This window comes from Geotrypetes seraphini, chromosome 7 (genome assembly GCF_902459505.1).
Source record: "Geotrypetes seraphini chromosome 7, aGeoSer1.1, whole genome shotgun sequence".
In the NCBI taxonomy this organism is placed as follows: Eukaryota; Metazoa; Chordata; class Amphibia; order Gymnophiona; family Dermophiidae; genus Geotrypetes; species Geotrypetes seraphini.
In genome coordinates this window covers 154,341,281-154,358,720 of record NC_047090.1, presented here as the reverse complement: position 1 = coordinate 154,358,720, position 17,440 = coordinate 154,341,281, and the positions used below count along the sequence as shown (strand labels likewise).

The 17,440-nt window shown below is 45.1% G+C and overlaps 1 protein-coding gene across 3 annotated transcripts in view; it reads right to left on the bottom strand.

Annotated features, from left to right (window-relative positions):
* Positions 1-340: 340 nt before the first annotated feature.
* Positions 341-17,440, bottom strand: part of AKT1 (AKT serine/threonine kinase 1) — a 368,034-nt gene continuing 350,934 nt past the window's right edge. For all 3 annotated transcript variants that reach the window (XM_033951246.1, XM_033951247.1, XM_033951245.1), the window contains one exon: positions 341-1,730. In XM_033951246.1, the coding sequence (XP_033807137.1) occupies positions 1,651-1,730 (80 nt within the window). In that variant the 3' untranslated portion in view covers positions 341-1,650. The remainder of the gene's footprint in view (positions 1,731-17,440) is intronic.

Here is a 17,440-nt window from a genome sequence, read left to right as displayed (position 1 = left end):
TGAATAAACCAAAAATAAATAAAAAGTAAAAAAAAAACCCCACCAGGGCTTCACTAAGGTAGGACCGGTGGTGAGGAAGGAAGGTGTAGGAGAGAGATTGTGAGAAGGGTGGTTTGGTTTCAGTCAAAAACACACAAGCATTTTTGGCAAAAACTTTAAACCCGGATTTTGGGTCAGGTTTGCTGCCAAAACGGAAACCTCATCAGCCTCTAATCCTGATAAGAAAAACTGTGCAAACTCAGCTGTTTGACCAGGACTTCTGTATAATGGATCAGATTCATTCTGAACTTAGAAAAATGGTCTTGTACACACAAGTATCAATCAACTCTAAGAGACAAAATATAGCCTGTTAAACGTTTTATTTTTATGTAATTTTGAGGGAAAATTTTATCATACAAGTAAAAATACTAGAGTTGAACATCATACAAAAAATAAGTCCTGGTACTGGGCATTCTGTGCTAGAATATTTCCCCATTTAATTCTTTAGGGAAAGTGAGGATTTTTTTTTAATGCATTCCCCTGCACAAGAAATAAGAAGTGCTAAATAATTGCAATACGTTTCATTTTTTTAAACAGCTAAGGAAAAGAAAACAAAAGCAATATTAAAAAAGTGCAATCTACAGCTGAATACATTCATTCATTCAGAGTAAACAGAATAAGACTGCTTAAAAAGCTGGAAAACATGATACAAAAAAAGTAAAATTGTTCATCAAGATTAGAAAATTTGAACAGTTTGAGTACAACATGTAGGAACCATCTTAAATTTAGTCCCTTTTTTCTAAATTGAGAAACATGGGTATGCCTCACTTAAAAGTCTATTGGAAGATACCTTGCACAGAGCAGGATCAGATGCAGTGCAGAAAGTCAGCAAGTACTGAAAGGCAGATGAAGTCAGCCACTGTAGACAGTTTTTGCTTGTGTATTCAAATGAGCTATGTTTTTGTGGGGTGTTTATGAAGAGTGGGTAAGTTTGCAGAACATTTCAGATCAAATCCATTTCTTCCAAGGAATTACAGCAGCACATCTTACATCCCAAGTTAATATTTTAAACAAAAAAAACCTGTTGCAGTGACTACTAACCTTTTGCGGTAGGCTTGCATTACTGAACTGATATGTAATATCTTGTGACTGACTTCAGAATAAAAACTCTTGCTTGCCGATTTACCTCACTGAGGCTATTTTGTTCACAACATTGCTTTCCTGACACTTCATTGCTACACAAAGTGACTTTGAACCTCTAATCCAGAACTTGTTCACTTTGCTTTATTGCACTAGCTACTATAATCTTAATATTTTTCCTAACTACATCTAATTGGCCACAATGTTGACTCATTTAGATAATGAACTATATGAAATAAATAAAGGGAAAAAGGTGAGATGGTGGTCTTCTGAAGTCTTGCATTCTTGCCGATATGTTGAATATCGTATAACTTCTGAACAGTGTTTGGAGCACAATTCATTTACTTGATCAAAGTGTGAAATTTAACAATTCATTTTCTTTCTCAGAGAGCTGTTCAATGTTCAGGCTTCCTATAAAATTCCTCTAAATTGTTGTATACTTTGCAATTTAGAGACTTTAGAAAGTTCTTTACAGTGTGTTCAATTGACAGTCACAAAATATGCAGTCTCTGAACTCAAAGATGCAACATATTAAGCTGTTCCACTGGCAGAGTATGAAAACTGAGGAAAATGTGGTCTTCTCTCATTATCTACAAATTCCATATTGTCATCTGTAAAATAAAAATCAAATGAGCATGAATAAATTTGGTTCACTGACTCAGAAGACTATAGAAGTCTACAAAAAGGTCCCATGATATTGTTTTTACTCCCAAAATTTCCCCTTTTGCTGCTCCTACCCCTTTATTAGGATTAATTTTCCCCAGCCAATACTTGATGTCAATGAGTCCCAAACACAATACCTGTAATAAATGAGCATGAGAGATGTGCATACAGTGGACTGTTCTCATGCATTTTCTTTTTGGTAGTATAAAAACCATGCATAGGGGTGGCTCTAGGGTTGTGAAAGCACTGCTTTAGACTTTTTTTTAATTGGCTCTATATATAGCCCCTCCAATACATGAGTCCCAGTGTGCTATGCTATGAAATGTTCTACCAACTGAATTATGTAAACTGACTCAATGTTACAGTTTAGAAAACAATTGAAGGCATAATTTATGAAAGCTATTGCCTCCTATTGAGTGATATTTGGAGCTCCTTACACCGCTGTATAAATTGAAATGCCAATTATTGCTGATTTGTTTTATGGTGTTGCTTTATGTTTATTGTTGATTTAATTGTATTATCTTTATTTAATATTTTTTTTTATCATGCATTTATTTTTAAATTGTAAACCAGCTAGAATGATATGAAAGTGCAGATTATAAACCTTTTAATTAAAAAATACATAAAACAGTAATATTTATTTATTTCTATTTCTATCCCGTTCTTCCAGACTCTGAACGGGTTACAAGTAGACATTCACAATCGTTTGAAAACAGACTAGTCATGGCAATGAATAGGTTACAATAGACAATTACAGAGCTTATTCTAGAGACCAGACTGGTCATAGCGAAGAGTACTATGATAAGTATATTGAGGAGGCAGTTTTTAATGACCATATTGGCAGAAGAGGAAAAAGACATACAAATACAAAACATCCTAAAATCCTTATCAATTCACCCCATGCAAAACCTCTAAGACTCATACCTTCACTCAGCATTGTCAAAATCAATCACCAGGGGTCTTATCACAAAACAAAAGAAAAAATCAATTGCCTCTTAAAACCAAAATGATCCTAACCTGATGCAAGCCCTTTGTAAACTCATTCCATAATACAGGGACACCAACAGAAGATATGGATGTTACTTGCAATTGTCAACTAGGTAATACCTAGCCCAGGGACCATCAAGGTCTTCATACCATAAGAATAAAAATTCCTAGTAAAACAACTTAATTTAGCATTTAAAGCACTGTATGACTGGGTCCAACATATCTTTTTATCTAACAAAGCCTTAAAGCAAATTATTTGGGGACCAACCTTCAATTGGCTAACTTCCACTGGCTGCATAACCATATTCTGAATCAGTTGTAGAAGAAATGTCATCTTCAGAATTCCAAAGTAAGATTACTGTAATAGTCAACGCTAAAACTAACTACAGCATACAACTTTTAATAGCTAAGGCTTTCATATTGTGCCTCATTTTATTTTGTAACCATGAAGGTTCCTATTATGAAACTTAACTCTTACATTTCTCTATTTTATGTGTTAGAAGTTGGACATTAGGAGCCCTAATCTATGAACCCAATCCAGTTCATTATTCTTCAAGATTATTTATAAAAAATGCTAAGACTACTACAACATGCACATTAATTAAATGCACTGACAGGTCCTTTTCCTATTAAACCAATAACAAAAACGACATTTCACCAGAGCATCTTGAAAAAAACAACAGAAATTTGATATCTTTAAAATGAAAGATTAGGTTCTTACCTCTGCTAATCTTCTTTCTTGTAAATCTCCTCTGTAGTCTGAACGGTAGGGTGTTGTGCATCTCATGCAGCCAAAATCTGTAGGATTCTCAAATATCAAGCTCTGGCCCCTCCCCCTGGGTCCATCTCCTGTGACATGTTCCCTGAAGGTCAGTATCCAAGCCGGGTAAGTCTACAGGAGAGACAGGAAACAAAAGAGAGAGAAGGGGGGCACGGAGAACTCCCCGCAACACAATTCTGCTCATGTTAATAAATTCAAAATAGCAACTGCTATAAGGCGAAACATAGCAATAACATTCAACTGTAACACGAAACAATTTTGAACTGTACATATTTGGAAAAGGAGACACAGCCTGTATGGTCAGAAGGGGGCAGTCATCCGGGGACCCCTTAAAGCCTATTTTAGAAGGAAAGAATGGCATTCTCAGCGAGGCTGGTCAGAAATAGAAATCTAGCTTACCAGTTAGGCAACCTGCAACTTGGACAAAAAACAGGTGGTTGTTCAGACTACAGAGATTTACAAGAAGGAAGATTAGCAGAGGTAAGAACCTAATCTTTCATTCTTGTACAATCCCCTCTGTAATCTGAACTGTAGGGAAGTATCAGAGCAGTACCAAATTATCATGGGGAAGGACGATGAGCCCACCACCAGGATCAAAGCCCCAAAAGCAGCATCATGCTCAGGCATAACATCAATCCGGTTGAACTTGATAAAAGTGTGCAGGGAAGACCAGGTGGCTGCCCTGCAAATCTCAGGAGAAACAGCTGTGGATTCGGCCCAAGAGGCTTCCGTTCCTCTGGTAGAATGAGCCCTCACCCCAAGGGGGCTTTCTTTCCTGCAACCACATAAGCAGCAGAAATGGCTGCGTGGATCCATCTAGAGATGGTAATCTTAGATGCGGGACTACCCTGCTGAGCAGGACCAGAAAGTATGAAAAGATGGTCCAAGAGACAGAATTCATTGATGGCCTCCAAATATCTCAGAAGGAGACGATGAACATCCAGTGACTGCAAGATTCTATTCTTGGACTTGGGAACAAAGGCTGGCAGCCAACTTCCTGATTCACATGGAAGTTTCAAGTTTATTAAAAGTTTGTTGTACACGCATGTCAAGTATTTCAATGTGTATAACAATTTAAAAATAAAACAATTTTATTACAAATAAACATAAAGTATATACGTACAAATTTAATTACCGATACAAAAGGAGAGGGGGAAAGAATGGCACCGTCCTCAAAATGACTGCAGAATCTGTGATTCGAAGAAATGGCTCCCTACATGAGAGAGCTTTGAGCTCTGAGACCCTACCACAAGGAAGATGGACTTAATGGTGAGATCTTGCAGAGCAACCTGCTCCAGGGGCTCATAAGGTGGGTGAGCCAGAGCCAGCGAATGGAGAACCAGGTTCAAATTCCACGTTGGACAAGGCAACCTCAAGGGAGGCCGCAGCTGCCCTGCCCCCCTGCAAGAAGCGGACCATATCCGGATGGAACGCCAGAAAACCCCTGAGCGAAGCAGGACCTAGGCACGAAAGGCCCACTATCTGAACATGAAGGGAAGAGACAGCAAGACCCTTCTTGATGCCAGCTTGCAGGAAATCCAGAACCTGTGTTACGGAGGGAGCCGAGGGATCCACTTGGGATCTAGAACATCAGGCCTGAAAGCACGTCCAGGCTTTCACATAAGCCACAAAAGCAGTTACTTACTGTAACATTGTTATCCAGGGACAGCAGGCAGCTATTCTCACATATGGATGACGTCATTGACAGAGCCCAGATGCGGAAGCCTCACAAGCAGACTTGCTTGTAGAAACTCAGAAGTTTCAAGACAGCCGCACCGCGCATACGCGAGTGCCTTCCCGCCCAGCACTAGGCGAGTCTCCTCAGTTCAGATAGCTAGCAGAGAAGCCAACCAGGGGAGGTGGGTAGGTTGTGAGAATAGCTGCCTGCTGTCCCTGAATAACAACTGTTACGGTAAGTAACTGTGCTTTATCCCAGGACAGTATCTCCTGCAGTCAAAAATAAGACATTGAAAATATAACTAATCCAAAATCATCTCAATGTCATTGATGTTCCTTTAATTTTCTTTTAAACTTTTTTTTACTTTTTTTAGAACAATGTGAAAAAATATATAATGGGGCTAATGAGGATGTCATTGCCATAAGTTTGTTTGGTGACCATAGAAATGCATGGCACCTAACGGCTAGTCTTATCCCAGGACAAGCAGGCAGCCTATTCTCACATACGAGTGGCCTCCAAGCTAACCAGAATGGGATGGTGGGAGCGTTGGCAACTTAGGAGAATAAATTTTGTAATACTCTCTGGCCAAAATGGCCATCCCGTCTGGAGAAAACATCCAGACAATAATGAGAAGTAAAAGTATGAACCGAGGACCAAGTAGCAGCTTTGCAAATTTCCTCAATAGGTATAGATCTGAGGAAAGCTACTGAAGCTGCCATTGTTCTGACTTTATGGGCTCTGACTTGACTCTGTTGTTGTAATCCAGCCTGGGCATAGCAGAAAGAGATACAAGCAGCCATCCAGTTGGAGATGGTACGCTTAGAGATTGGATTTCCCAAGTTGTTTGGATCGAAGGAGACAAAAAGTTGAGGAGCAGTCCTGTGTGGTTTGGTGTGTTCCAAATAGAAGGCCAAAGCACGCTTACAGTCCAGAGTATGAAGAGCTGATTCTCCAGGGTGAGAATGAGGCTTTGGAAAGAACACTGGAAGAATAATGGATTGGTTGAGATGAAATTCTGAAACCACTTTAGATGGGAATTTAGGATGAGTATGAAGGACCACCTTGTTATGATAGAACACAGTGAAAGGTGGATCAGCAACTAAAGCTTGCAGCTTACTGACTCTTCGAGCAGATGTGAGGGCAATGAGAAACACCACTTTCCAAGTGAGATACTTCAGATGAGCCGTAGACATTGGTTCAAATGGAGGCTTCATCAATTGAGCAAGAACAACATTGAGATCCCAAACCACTGGAGGCAGTTTGACATTGAAAAGTCCTTTCATGAATCTGGAAACCACCGGATGAGCAGAGAGGGGTTTCCCTTCAATAGGCTGATAGAAAGCAGCAATTACACTGAGATGGACTCAAATCGATGTAGCACAGAAGATAGAGGAATGTTGAGGCTCCTTATCGCGAAATGCAGCACGTAGAAAATCTAGTCCATTTTTGGTGGTAGCATTATCTAGTGGTGGGCTTTCTAGAAGCCTCTAAAATGTCTCTTACAGGTTGAGAAAACTGAAGAGGAGTTATGTTGAGAGGTACCAAGCTGTCAGGTGTAGAGACTGCAGGTTGGGATGAAGTAGAGATCCTTCACTCTGTGTAAGCAGAGATGGAAAACCTGGCAGAAGATATGGCTCCCTGCTGATGAGTTAAAGTAGAAGGGAGTACACCAAGGTTGTCTCGGCCACCCAGAAGCAATCAGAATCATGGTGGCATGAGCATTTTTCAACTTGACAAGAGTCTTGAGAATGAAAGGGAATGGAGAGAATGCATAGAGGAAGAGATTCATCCATTCTAGTAGGAAAGCATCTGCCTTGAGGCGATGAGAATATATCCTGGAGCAGAATTGAGGCAGTTTGTGGTTTTGGGGAGCTGCAAAGAGATCTATATGAGGCGTTCCCCATTGTGAAAAAATGTGATGTAAAGGCGAGGAATGGAGTGTCCATTCGTGAGGTTGCAGAAGACGACTCAAGTTGTCTGCTAAGCAATTTTTTGCCCCTTGGATGTAGACAGATTTGAGGAAGGTGTTGTGATGGATGGAGCTTCTTGACATAGTACATGGCAACTTGGTTGTCCGTCCTAATGAGGACTACCTGGTCGTGAAGATGTTGAAAAGCTTTGAGAGCGTTGAAGATCACTCTGAGATCCAACAGATTGATGTGACACTGACGATCCGTACTGGTCCAGAGGCCTTCAATACGGAGACCATCGAGATGAGCGCCCCAAGCTTAGGTTGCAGAATCTGTTGTGAGGACCTTCTGATAGGGGGGGGGGGGGGCGGTTGAAACAGTAAGCCTCTGGAGAGATTGGAAGAGAGCATCCATCAGCAGAGACTGCTTCAAGGAAGGAGTGACTGCTATGGGTTGAGAAAGTGGGTCGCAAGCTTGCGTCCACTGAGATGCCAGGGTCCACTGAGGAATTCTGAGGTGAAGTCTGGCAAAAGGAGTCACGTGTACTGTGGAGGCATATGACCTAGTAGTGAGATGGAAGAGCGGGAAGACACTGAATGACAGAGTTGAAGGAGAGCTTCCAGACGTTGTTGCAGAAGGAATGCTCTGAGTTGGATAGTGTCCAGAACAGCTCCGATGAACTGCAGATTCTGAGAGGGCTGAAGTTGAGATTTGGGAAAACTGATTTCGAATCCCAAACTTTGTAGGAACCACGTAGTCCATTGGGTCGCTACAATAACCCCTTGAGATGTGGAATCCTTGATGAGCCAGTCGTCTAGGTAGGGAAACGCCTGAAGACCATGGTCCTTAGAGCTGCTGCTACTACTACCAGGCACTTGGTCAACACTCTGGGAGATGAGGCCAGGCTAAAGGGTAGCACTCTGTATTGATAATGCAGATTCCCCACCCGAAATCTGATATGGGATGAATGGGAATACGAGTATAAGCCTCCTTGAGATCCAGAGAGCATAATCAGGGTCGCTAGGGACAACATGCAAAATTTTTCTTTGACTAAAAATTTGTTGAGAGCCCTGAGATCCAGAATGGGTCGCAGATTGCCCATCTTCTTCGGAACAAGGAAGTAACGGGAGTAAAACCCCCTGTTCTGCTGTTCCGAAGGAACTGGTTCGATACATGGAGACGAAGCAGAGTTTGAGCTTCCTGAAGAAGGGCGGTCTTCTTCAGGAATACTTCAGGATACTCTCTTGGAGGAAGCTCTGGTGGAACTTGAGTTAAATGAAGAGAGTATCCTTCTCTGATGATTGACAGCATCCAGAGGTCGGATGTAATTATCTCCCATCGATGATAAAAATGATGGAGACGACCTCCAATGGGGGGGAAGAGAGGACAGAGACAGAACGGTGGAGGTTAAGCTCTGTTTTAATCAGTCAAAAAGGCTTTGTAGCCTTAGGTGCAGCAGAAGGTTTAGATTTCTGTTGCTTCTGATTCTGCTGTTTCTTGAGAGGCGGACGAATATAAGGAGTCGCTCTTGGAGCAAAACGCCTCTGGAAAATTGGAGGAGGGCATGCAGGCTTGGCAGGAGCTGGCTTAGGCTTTGGTCTGACAATAGACACAAAAGATTTTTCATGTTCAGACAATTTCTTGGTGGCAGCCTCGATAGATTCACCGAAGAGGTTGTTGCCCTGATAAGGAATATTAGCCAAGCGGTCCTGAAGATTAGGGTCCATGTCTATAGTACGAAGCCAGGCTAGGCGGTACATTGCTACAGAACAAGCAGTTGCCCTGGCAGACAACTCAAAGGCATCATACGAAGACTGGAGAAGATGTAATCTGAGTTGTGACAGAGTAGCTATGACTTCTTGAAATTCGAAGTGCTTTTGTGTATCTAAATAGCTGAGAAATTTTGGAAGAAGATCAATGAGGAACTTGAAATAAGTGACAAAATGAAAATTATAATTGAGGACTTTAGAGGACATCATAGCATTTTGGTAAAGGCGACGTCCAAACTTGTCCATGGTTTTCCTTTCCCTTTTAGGAGGACCAGTAGCAAACTCTGGAAGGATGGGATCTCTTCAAGGAGGACTCCACAAGCAGGGACTGATGAGACAACTGCGAATTCTCAAATCCTTTGCAATGTAGAGTTTTATACCTGAAGTCCAACTTGCCTGGAACAGCAGGAATTGCATAAGGAATCTCCAGGTATCATGTAAAAGTCTGAGACAAAAGCTTATGAAGGGGAAGCTTAAGTGACTCTGTAGGCGGTTGAGGAAGATGCATGACTTCAAGTTACTCCTTAGAGTATTTAGAACCAGCATCTAACTGAAGGTCCAAGTCAGCAGCCATCTGACGAAGAAAAGAAGAGAAAGATAGCTGATCCACTAATGCCTTGCCTCAAGAGGGACTCAAGGACCTCAAGGTAGCCTGGGTCAAAGATGAAGCTTCGGCAGTAAAATAGTCATCAAAAGAATAAGGCTTGGATGAAGCAATAGAAGCCGCTGAGTCCTCCAGGTCTGGAAGCGGAGACCTCAATCGAGGAGTTGGAGGTCTAGTAGAGCTGGAAGGTGTCAATCAAGGCTTAGTTGAAGAAGGATGCTCCTTAGAAGAGCTACGCCCGCAGGTATGCCTTGAGGTAGGTCTCGATCGATGATGAAAGTGGTACCTGGAAGCAGGTCTCGAGGATCGAGGAGACTTGGCTTCGGAGATGGAAGCAGACGTTGCCATCAAGGAATGGATGGGGCTAGAAGCTGTAGATCTAAGCTCAGGAGGCTTGGTGAAGGAATCTCGAGGCACTCCCAAAGACTCTGCTCCTTGTATGGAGTGTGAGGATTCCTGTCGAGGCACTTGCAAAGAATCTACTCCTTGCTTCAAGTGCATAGATGCCAGAGACTCTGCTCCCTGCATAGTGTGTAGCTTCAGCTGGAGGCATAGGAAGAGGCTCGACCTAGCGGGAGTCTGCAGAATGCCCAGGCTGGATTAGAGTAGCTAGCTTCGGTCCCATATTAGTTAGAAAATGAATGAACTGCTGCTCTAACATGGTCTGGAAAAAAGTTGGCAAGAATGGATCTGCATCTGAAACCAGACCACCTGCTTTGGTTGGAGGTTCCAAAGTGGTAGTGGAAATGTGCTTCAACTTGGAAGTCTTAGAAACCTTGATGACCACCGCTGGAACTTCAGCTGAGCTATCTGACCTGAGGAACCAGGGGAAGATACAGCAGGTGTACTCGAAGCAAGAGCCGCCGCAAACGAGGAAGGCTTGATGATACTCGAGGTCGGAGTCGTGGAGGCAGGAGTACCCTCGGTAGGTGGACCCGAGGCCACTTTCGAAGACGAGGGTGTGACTGAATAGTCCATCCCGACTCTTCACTCTTCCCGAAGCTTCTCCACTAAAATTTGGACAACGTTTACGGGCACGAGTTTGAAGAGTAGCACAGCGCTTGCACGACTTCGGTTGATGGCCTGGCCCAAGGCAGTTGAGGCACCGACAGTGTGGGCCCGTGAGGGAAATCGCACACTGGCACTGGCTATTCTTGAAGCCCGTTGCTGGCCGGGACATAGGAGGGAAAATAGCAGCCGCAAAGTCAAAGCCCCTGGGCTGCGGCCTGCCCCTCCAATCGAACGGAAGAAAATAAAATTTTTTTTAACTAGAAAGAAAAGAAATAAAATAACACAGGGACTTAAAGAAAACTAACACAAACCGTGGTGAGAGGAGGCACAAAGTAAGTTAAACGCAGAGAGTCAAAGACAGACTTCTTGGCTCCGCGGAAAACTGAGGAGACTCATCCAGCGCTGGGTGGGAAGGCACTCGCACATGTGCGGTGCGGATGTCTCGAAACTTCTGAGTTTCTACAAGCAAGTCTGTTTGCGAGGCTTCCGCATTCGGGCTCCGTCGATAACGTCGCCCATTTGTGAGAATAGGCTGCCTGCTTGTCCTGGGATAACAGTAGATTTCCGCTTGCTCTAGATATGACCGTTGTCAAATAGGTGCTGGCTGTCAATGCCGCATGCTCCATGACCAAAGCAGTCTGGATCTTAGAGCGCTATGGGACCCTGAGGTCATGCACCTCGGAAGCGGAAATCCATGCAGGACGTACTTCTTGAACGGAGAAACTTTAACTAGGACTTCAGCAGAACGAGATTTAGGAGTAATCATCAGTGCAGACATGAAAACTGCCAATCAAGTGGAGAAGGCTTCATCTAAGGCAAGGCAGATATTGGGTTGTATCAATAGAAGTTTCGTCAGCCGAAAGCCTGAAGTCATAATGCCATTGTACAGGGCCATGGTGAGACTTCATCTGGAGTACTGTGTGCAATTCTGGAGGCCACATTACAGTAAAGATGTGCGCAGAATTGAATCGGTTCAACGGACGGCCACCAGGATGATCTCGGGGCTCAAGAGTCTCTCGTACGAAGAGAGACTGAACAAATTGCAGCTCTACACTCTTAAGGAACGTGGGGAGACATGATCGAAACATTTAAGTACCTCACGGGACGTGTCGAAGTAGAAGATGATATTTTCTTTCTCAAGGGACCCTCGGCCACAAGAGGGCACCCGCTCAAACTCAGGGGCGGAAAATTTCATGGTGACACCAGAAAGTATTTCTTCACAGAGAGAGTGGTTGATCATTGGAACAAGCTTCCAGTGCAGGTGATCGAGGCAGACAGCGTGCCAGACTTTAGGAATAAATGGGATACCCATGTGGGATCCCTACGAGGGTCAAGATAAGGAAATTGGGTCATTAGGGCATAGACAGGGGGTGGGTAAGCAGAGTGGGCAGACTTGATGGGCTGTAGCCCTTTTCTGCCGTCATCTTCTATGTTTCTATGAGTGAGAAGCCGTGGATGGCAGAGGAGACATAGTCCCCTCTCAATGCTCAGCTGGACAAGGTCTGCATACCACAGCCTTCGTGGCCAATCTGGAGCCACCAAGATCACCTGGCCCATGTGAGCTGCCACCCTACGCAGAAGGTGCCCTATCAGGGGTCACAGTGGGAAGACAGAGGCCAAGGTTGTACCAGGGCATCCAAACCCTCGCTGCCGGCCTCTTGCCGGCGGCTGAAGAATCTGTCCACCTTCCTGTTCCCAGCAGACGCTATCAGGTCAAACGTTGGATGGCCCTACTGCCATACACCCGTCTGGAGAGAACCATTCTCCCGGATCCAGAGTCTGCCGATTGAGAAAGTCTGCTTGAACATTTTCTGTGCCTGCCACATGAGCTGCGGACAGGGCCACCAGATGCTTTTCTGCCCAGAAAAACAGCAACCGAGCTTCCAGGCTCAGAAAAGGGTCCCGGTGCCTTCCTGTCTGTTGACATATGCCACTGCCATCGCATTGTCTGAGAACACCCAGACAGCTCGACGATGGAGACACTGCTGAAAGCGTAGAAGGGTGAGGCGGATCGCCTGCAGTTCTAGGCAATTGATCGACCAAATGCTCTCTGAGGCAGACCACTGGCCCTGCACTGGGGCAGACATGCACACTGCCCCCCAGTCTGAGAGACTCGCGTCCATGGTGAGTCACTCAATCTGGGTAGCTCTTGTTCCAAGTTTAATGGGCTCAACAACCAGCGTATGCTACTGCGAGCAACCACCATCCAAGGCAGTGGCAATGTTAAGGATCTTGTTGCGGGCTCCACCGTGACAAGAGGGACTTCTGCAAGGGACATAGCCTGGCTCTGGCCCATGGAACATCTATCGTCGTGACCATGAGCCCCAGGACCTGCAGATATTGCCAGGCCATCAGTGCTGGAATTGCCAACATGTCCTGAATGGATTGATGTATCTTCATTTTTCTGGGGTTCAAAAGGAACACAGGCAGCATATTTTCACATGTGGGTGACGTCATCCACAGAGTCCCGATGCAGACAGCCTCGCAAGCAGATTTGCTTGTAAAATTTTAGACAGTTCGCGAGTGCCTTTCTGCCCAGAGCAGGGCACGTCTCAGCATCTCCTCAGTTCAGCATCAGGAGTTTGGTAATATGCTTGCCAAATACACTCCTGCCTCGACTCTGTCTTCTGCAGTTCAGCCTGAGCACTCAGCAGTATCACAAGGAGTCCAGTCCTTGGCAGTGCCTCAAGCTCAACCTAGTCACTCTCTAAAAGGAGTCGAGTCCTTAGGAGTGCCTCAAATGGAATCTACACACACTATGCAAGGAGTTGAGTCTATGCGAGTGTCTCGATCGGAACTACGCAATCTCTACCAGGAGCTGAGTCCTTCCGAGTGCCTCGAGATACCTCGACACAAGGAGCTGAGTCCTTTTTGGTGTCTCGACGTCGATCTTCAACTTCCAGCCCTCCTTCCTCACATAAGGCATTGCCCTTTTCGAGGAATAGGGAGAGGACTCCTCGACATTCATCTTCCAAGCTGGATCTGACTCAATCACAGGACCGTGATTCGAGGTACAGTTCTCCGCATCAGCTGTCGGGATACCCATCAAGGAACTGATCCTCTTCTCGAGACAGGTCTCGATTATCTAGGCATTGAGACTCTTCAAGGCCTCCAACTCCTCAGTCGAGAAGACCACCTGCAGAGCCTTACCACTCTCGCCACTCAAGTTCTCCTGCGAGGTATTTTATCTGTTCTCTCAGTGAGGTGTCTATACTTGCATATTCAGATCTCAAGTATCACTATTCCAGAGAAGCTTCACCTTCATTCTCTGCTATGCGAGGTGCCTTGAGGTCACCTTCTCCCTCAGAAGGTCATCCTCCTTCAGATCAGGTATCCTTTTCTAAGTCCCTCTACCAAATGAGTAAGGATCTGAACATCACATTGGAATCTGCCTCATCCTCAGGAGTCTCTCAAATTGTCCATTAATTGACTTCTCTCTCAGACCTTCAAACGCAATCTTGAGACACCATATTCTGTTCCTACTGTGCCAGCGAAGTTGGAATCTCGCTACAGGATGGTCCACTGCAAAGGCTTTGACAAGTCTCAATTATCCCATCAATGGAGTCGTCTTTAAAAAGAACCAATCCTGCCAAAGTCTATGAAGAAGAGAGGGCAGGACTATGGACAAGTTTGGCCTTGTATCAAAATTCACTTATTGCAACCAAAGTTTTGAATTACAATTTTGTCTTCATTTCTTATCTCAAGCATTTAGTTAACACCATGACTGATTTTGTCAAATACATTCCACAACATCGACTACCAGAGTTTCAACAGCTGTGTAACGCTCTGGCTCAACTCCCCATGCATCTTCTTCAATCTTCATATGATGCATTTCAACTTTCCTCGAGTGTCACTGTCTTCTCGGTGGCTATGCGTCGGCTTGCCTGGCTTCGCACTGTAGATATGGGCCCGAACCTTCAAGATTGCCTAGCCAACATCCCTTGGCAGGGCACTGAGTTGTTTGATGGCTATCGAGGCAGCTACCAAACGTTTGTCTCAACATGAGAAATCATTTGCTTCTATCATCATGCCAAAGCCTAAGCTTTCTACTTCTAAGGTTTCCAGACCTCTTCCATCCTACCAGAGGCGTTTTCCCCAGCGGGCGGCTCCTTATTCAAGGGCACCCCCTAAGAATCAACAGAAGCAGCAACAAAGGCAGCAAAAACCTCAGACTTCTGCTGCACCCAAGGCCTCTGTGTCTTTTTGACCATCTAATACAGAGCATAACCTCAATCGTTATACCTCTGTCCTCTCCTCTTCCCATTGGAGGTCATCTCCATCATTTTTACCAACGATGGGAACTTATTACATCCGACCTCTGGGTTCTCTCAATCATCAGGGAAGGTTACTCTCTTCATTTCATCCAGAATCCACCAGATTTACCCCCAAAAGAGTATCCTTCCAATCCATCGCAGACCACCCTTCTTCTTCATGAAGCTCAGGCTCTGCTACTTCTCCGTGTCATCGAGGTGGTTCCTCTGGAGCAGAGCAGGGGATTTTATTCCTGCTACTTCCTAGTTCCGAAGAAGGCAGGTGATCTGCGACCTATTTTGGACTTCAGAGCACTCAACAAATTTCTTATCAGAGAAAAATTCTGAATGTTGTCTCTAGCATCTCTATATCCCTTTCTAGATCAGAACGATTAGTTAAGTTCTCTAGATTTCAAAGAGGCTTACACTCACATTAGAGAATGACACGGTGGCTGTTACCCGCGGGTAACCCGCCAAAACGGTGGGGAAAAGCTGTGTTTACCGTGGCTATGGGAACAAGGCCATTCACCGCCCCGTGGAGCGGTAAATGACCTTGTTCCTGCAGTTAAAGGAGGGAACGCGCGCGGTTACCTATCACGCTCCCTCCCTCCTTACTGATTGTTGTTGCCGCCGCCCAGTCCAAACATCTCCTTACTCCCTCCCTGCCCCTTACCTTCGTGGCCAGCGGTTGAGTGTGGCTACCGTAAAAGTCATCTCTGACGCAACCGTAAGTTGCATCAGAGACGACCTTTACAGCAGTCACATGCAACTTCAACGCTCCAGCTGCTCGTACGAAGGCAATTTAGAAATCGCCGGCCATGAAGGTAAGGAGCAGGGAGGTTTGTCGGCAGTTGTGCGCTGCAAGCAGGAAACACTCTTTCTACTTTTAAATTGAGGACTTAATATTTAGTTTTTTTTAGTAAGACCGGAGCCTGTTGTCTAGGGGTGGTGGTGGTGTGCATGGCAGAAGCGGCTGAGAGATGTTCTCGCTGCAGGGGGGGTGAAAGGGAGGATAGGTGGGGTGCCGCCAGATCCAGTAGTCTGTGAACAGCGCCCTTCACTCGTAGTGCTTTCTTGGGATGCCCCATGGGCAAAGCCAGAAAGAAGTCAGACGGAAATCGGTAAAACTTCAATTTGAGACTGTCTTGAAAAATCTCTAGGACCCACCGGTCCAAGGTAAAAGTCTGCTACTCTGTCAGGAAGGCTGAGAGGCGCCCGGCGACACAAGGGAGAGGTACCAGAGGCCTGGCATCAGAACTTCTGGTCTCTAGGAGTTTGTTTATTAAATGCTGGTAAGAAGAGAGGTATTTCAATGGTATGTGTCAGCCATAACTTGACAATTTTTGGATGAGAGATTTCATATAAAATGTCATGTGGATATAAGAACATAAGAAGTTGCCTCCGCTGGGTGCAGGGGGTGCAGGAGGAAACCTATTTGAGGACTGCTGATGGTTTGCACCTCTGAAACGAGGTTTGGAAGAAGCTCCAAATCTTTGACCCGAGGTCGTGGGTCCTGCATACTAGTGAGGGTGCCGGAAGGGACGAAAATTAGGATGTCCTGCAGCCCTGACGGGGCAAGGTTTAGTGCTTGGGAGGACCTTAGGCTTATGGTCCTGCACACTGGCCATGAGGTCATCCAAACCCTGGCCGAACAAAAGCAGACCCTTAAAGAGCAGTGTGCTCAGGGTGGCCTTAGAGGAAGAATCCCCAGACCACTGACAAATCCAAAGCATTTGTTTTGCAGACACGGAATAAGATCCTAGCTTAGCAAAAGCCTTCATCATGTCATATAAGGCGTCCGCCAAGTAATCCACTCCAGAGACCAGAAAATCCAGGTCTCGGAGGACTACATCATCAGGATCATGGTGGAGCTTTGAATGACATGCTCAAGCGACAAAGGAGGCCGCTGTCGCCCTAACTCCAGCCGCCACCGAATTAAAGAGGCGCTTGAAGATAAAATCCACCCGCCTGTCCTGAACATCCTTTAGGACCACCCCTCCATCAGAGAGCAAAGTGTGCTTAGTTACCTGTGCCACTGCCGAATCCACTTTCGGTGAAGCTAGGCATTTTTTAAAATTCAGGGGCCATGGGGTAGTCTCGCCATGGCTCTAGCACATTTGAGGGGACCCTCAGGGGACTCCCAAACTTCTGACAGAATGCTGGCCAGATCCAGATTGTCCGGAAAGGAGACTGAGAGTGGACATTGGTCACTCATCCATGAGAATTCCGCCTGAGCAGGTTGAACCTAATTCAGGTTCAACTCCTCTAAGGATTCAGCAATAATATATGCCAGACAGTTTGTTTTAAACAGTCTGCGCAAGGACGGATCATCCACAAGATCATGAAGGTCCACCAGGTTAGCAACATCAGCGGACGCTGCTGAGGAACCCGGCAGCAGCAGCAGGATGGAAATAGAAGCAGAAGTGATGGCAGGGATCACTCATCTGCTCTCTGGGGTCCCTGAAAGGGAACACAGAGACATGCTGGAAACTGGCGGCTGCAAATCGGTAGTGCTGGATTCTGAGTTGAAGTCACAGGCATGGACTTTTTAAACTATGTACATCTGATACATCATATTCACAAATTCTTGGGGGAAGAAATCCCCGGCGGCAAGAGCCGTTCTATGTGCATCTGATCTAGAGTGCTTGGAAGATTTATGGGACTTTTC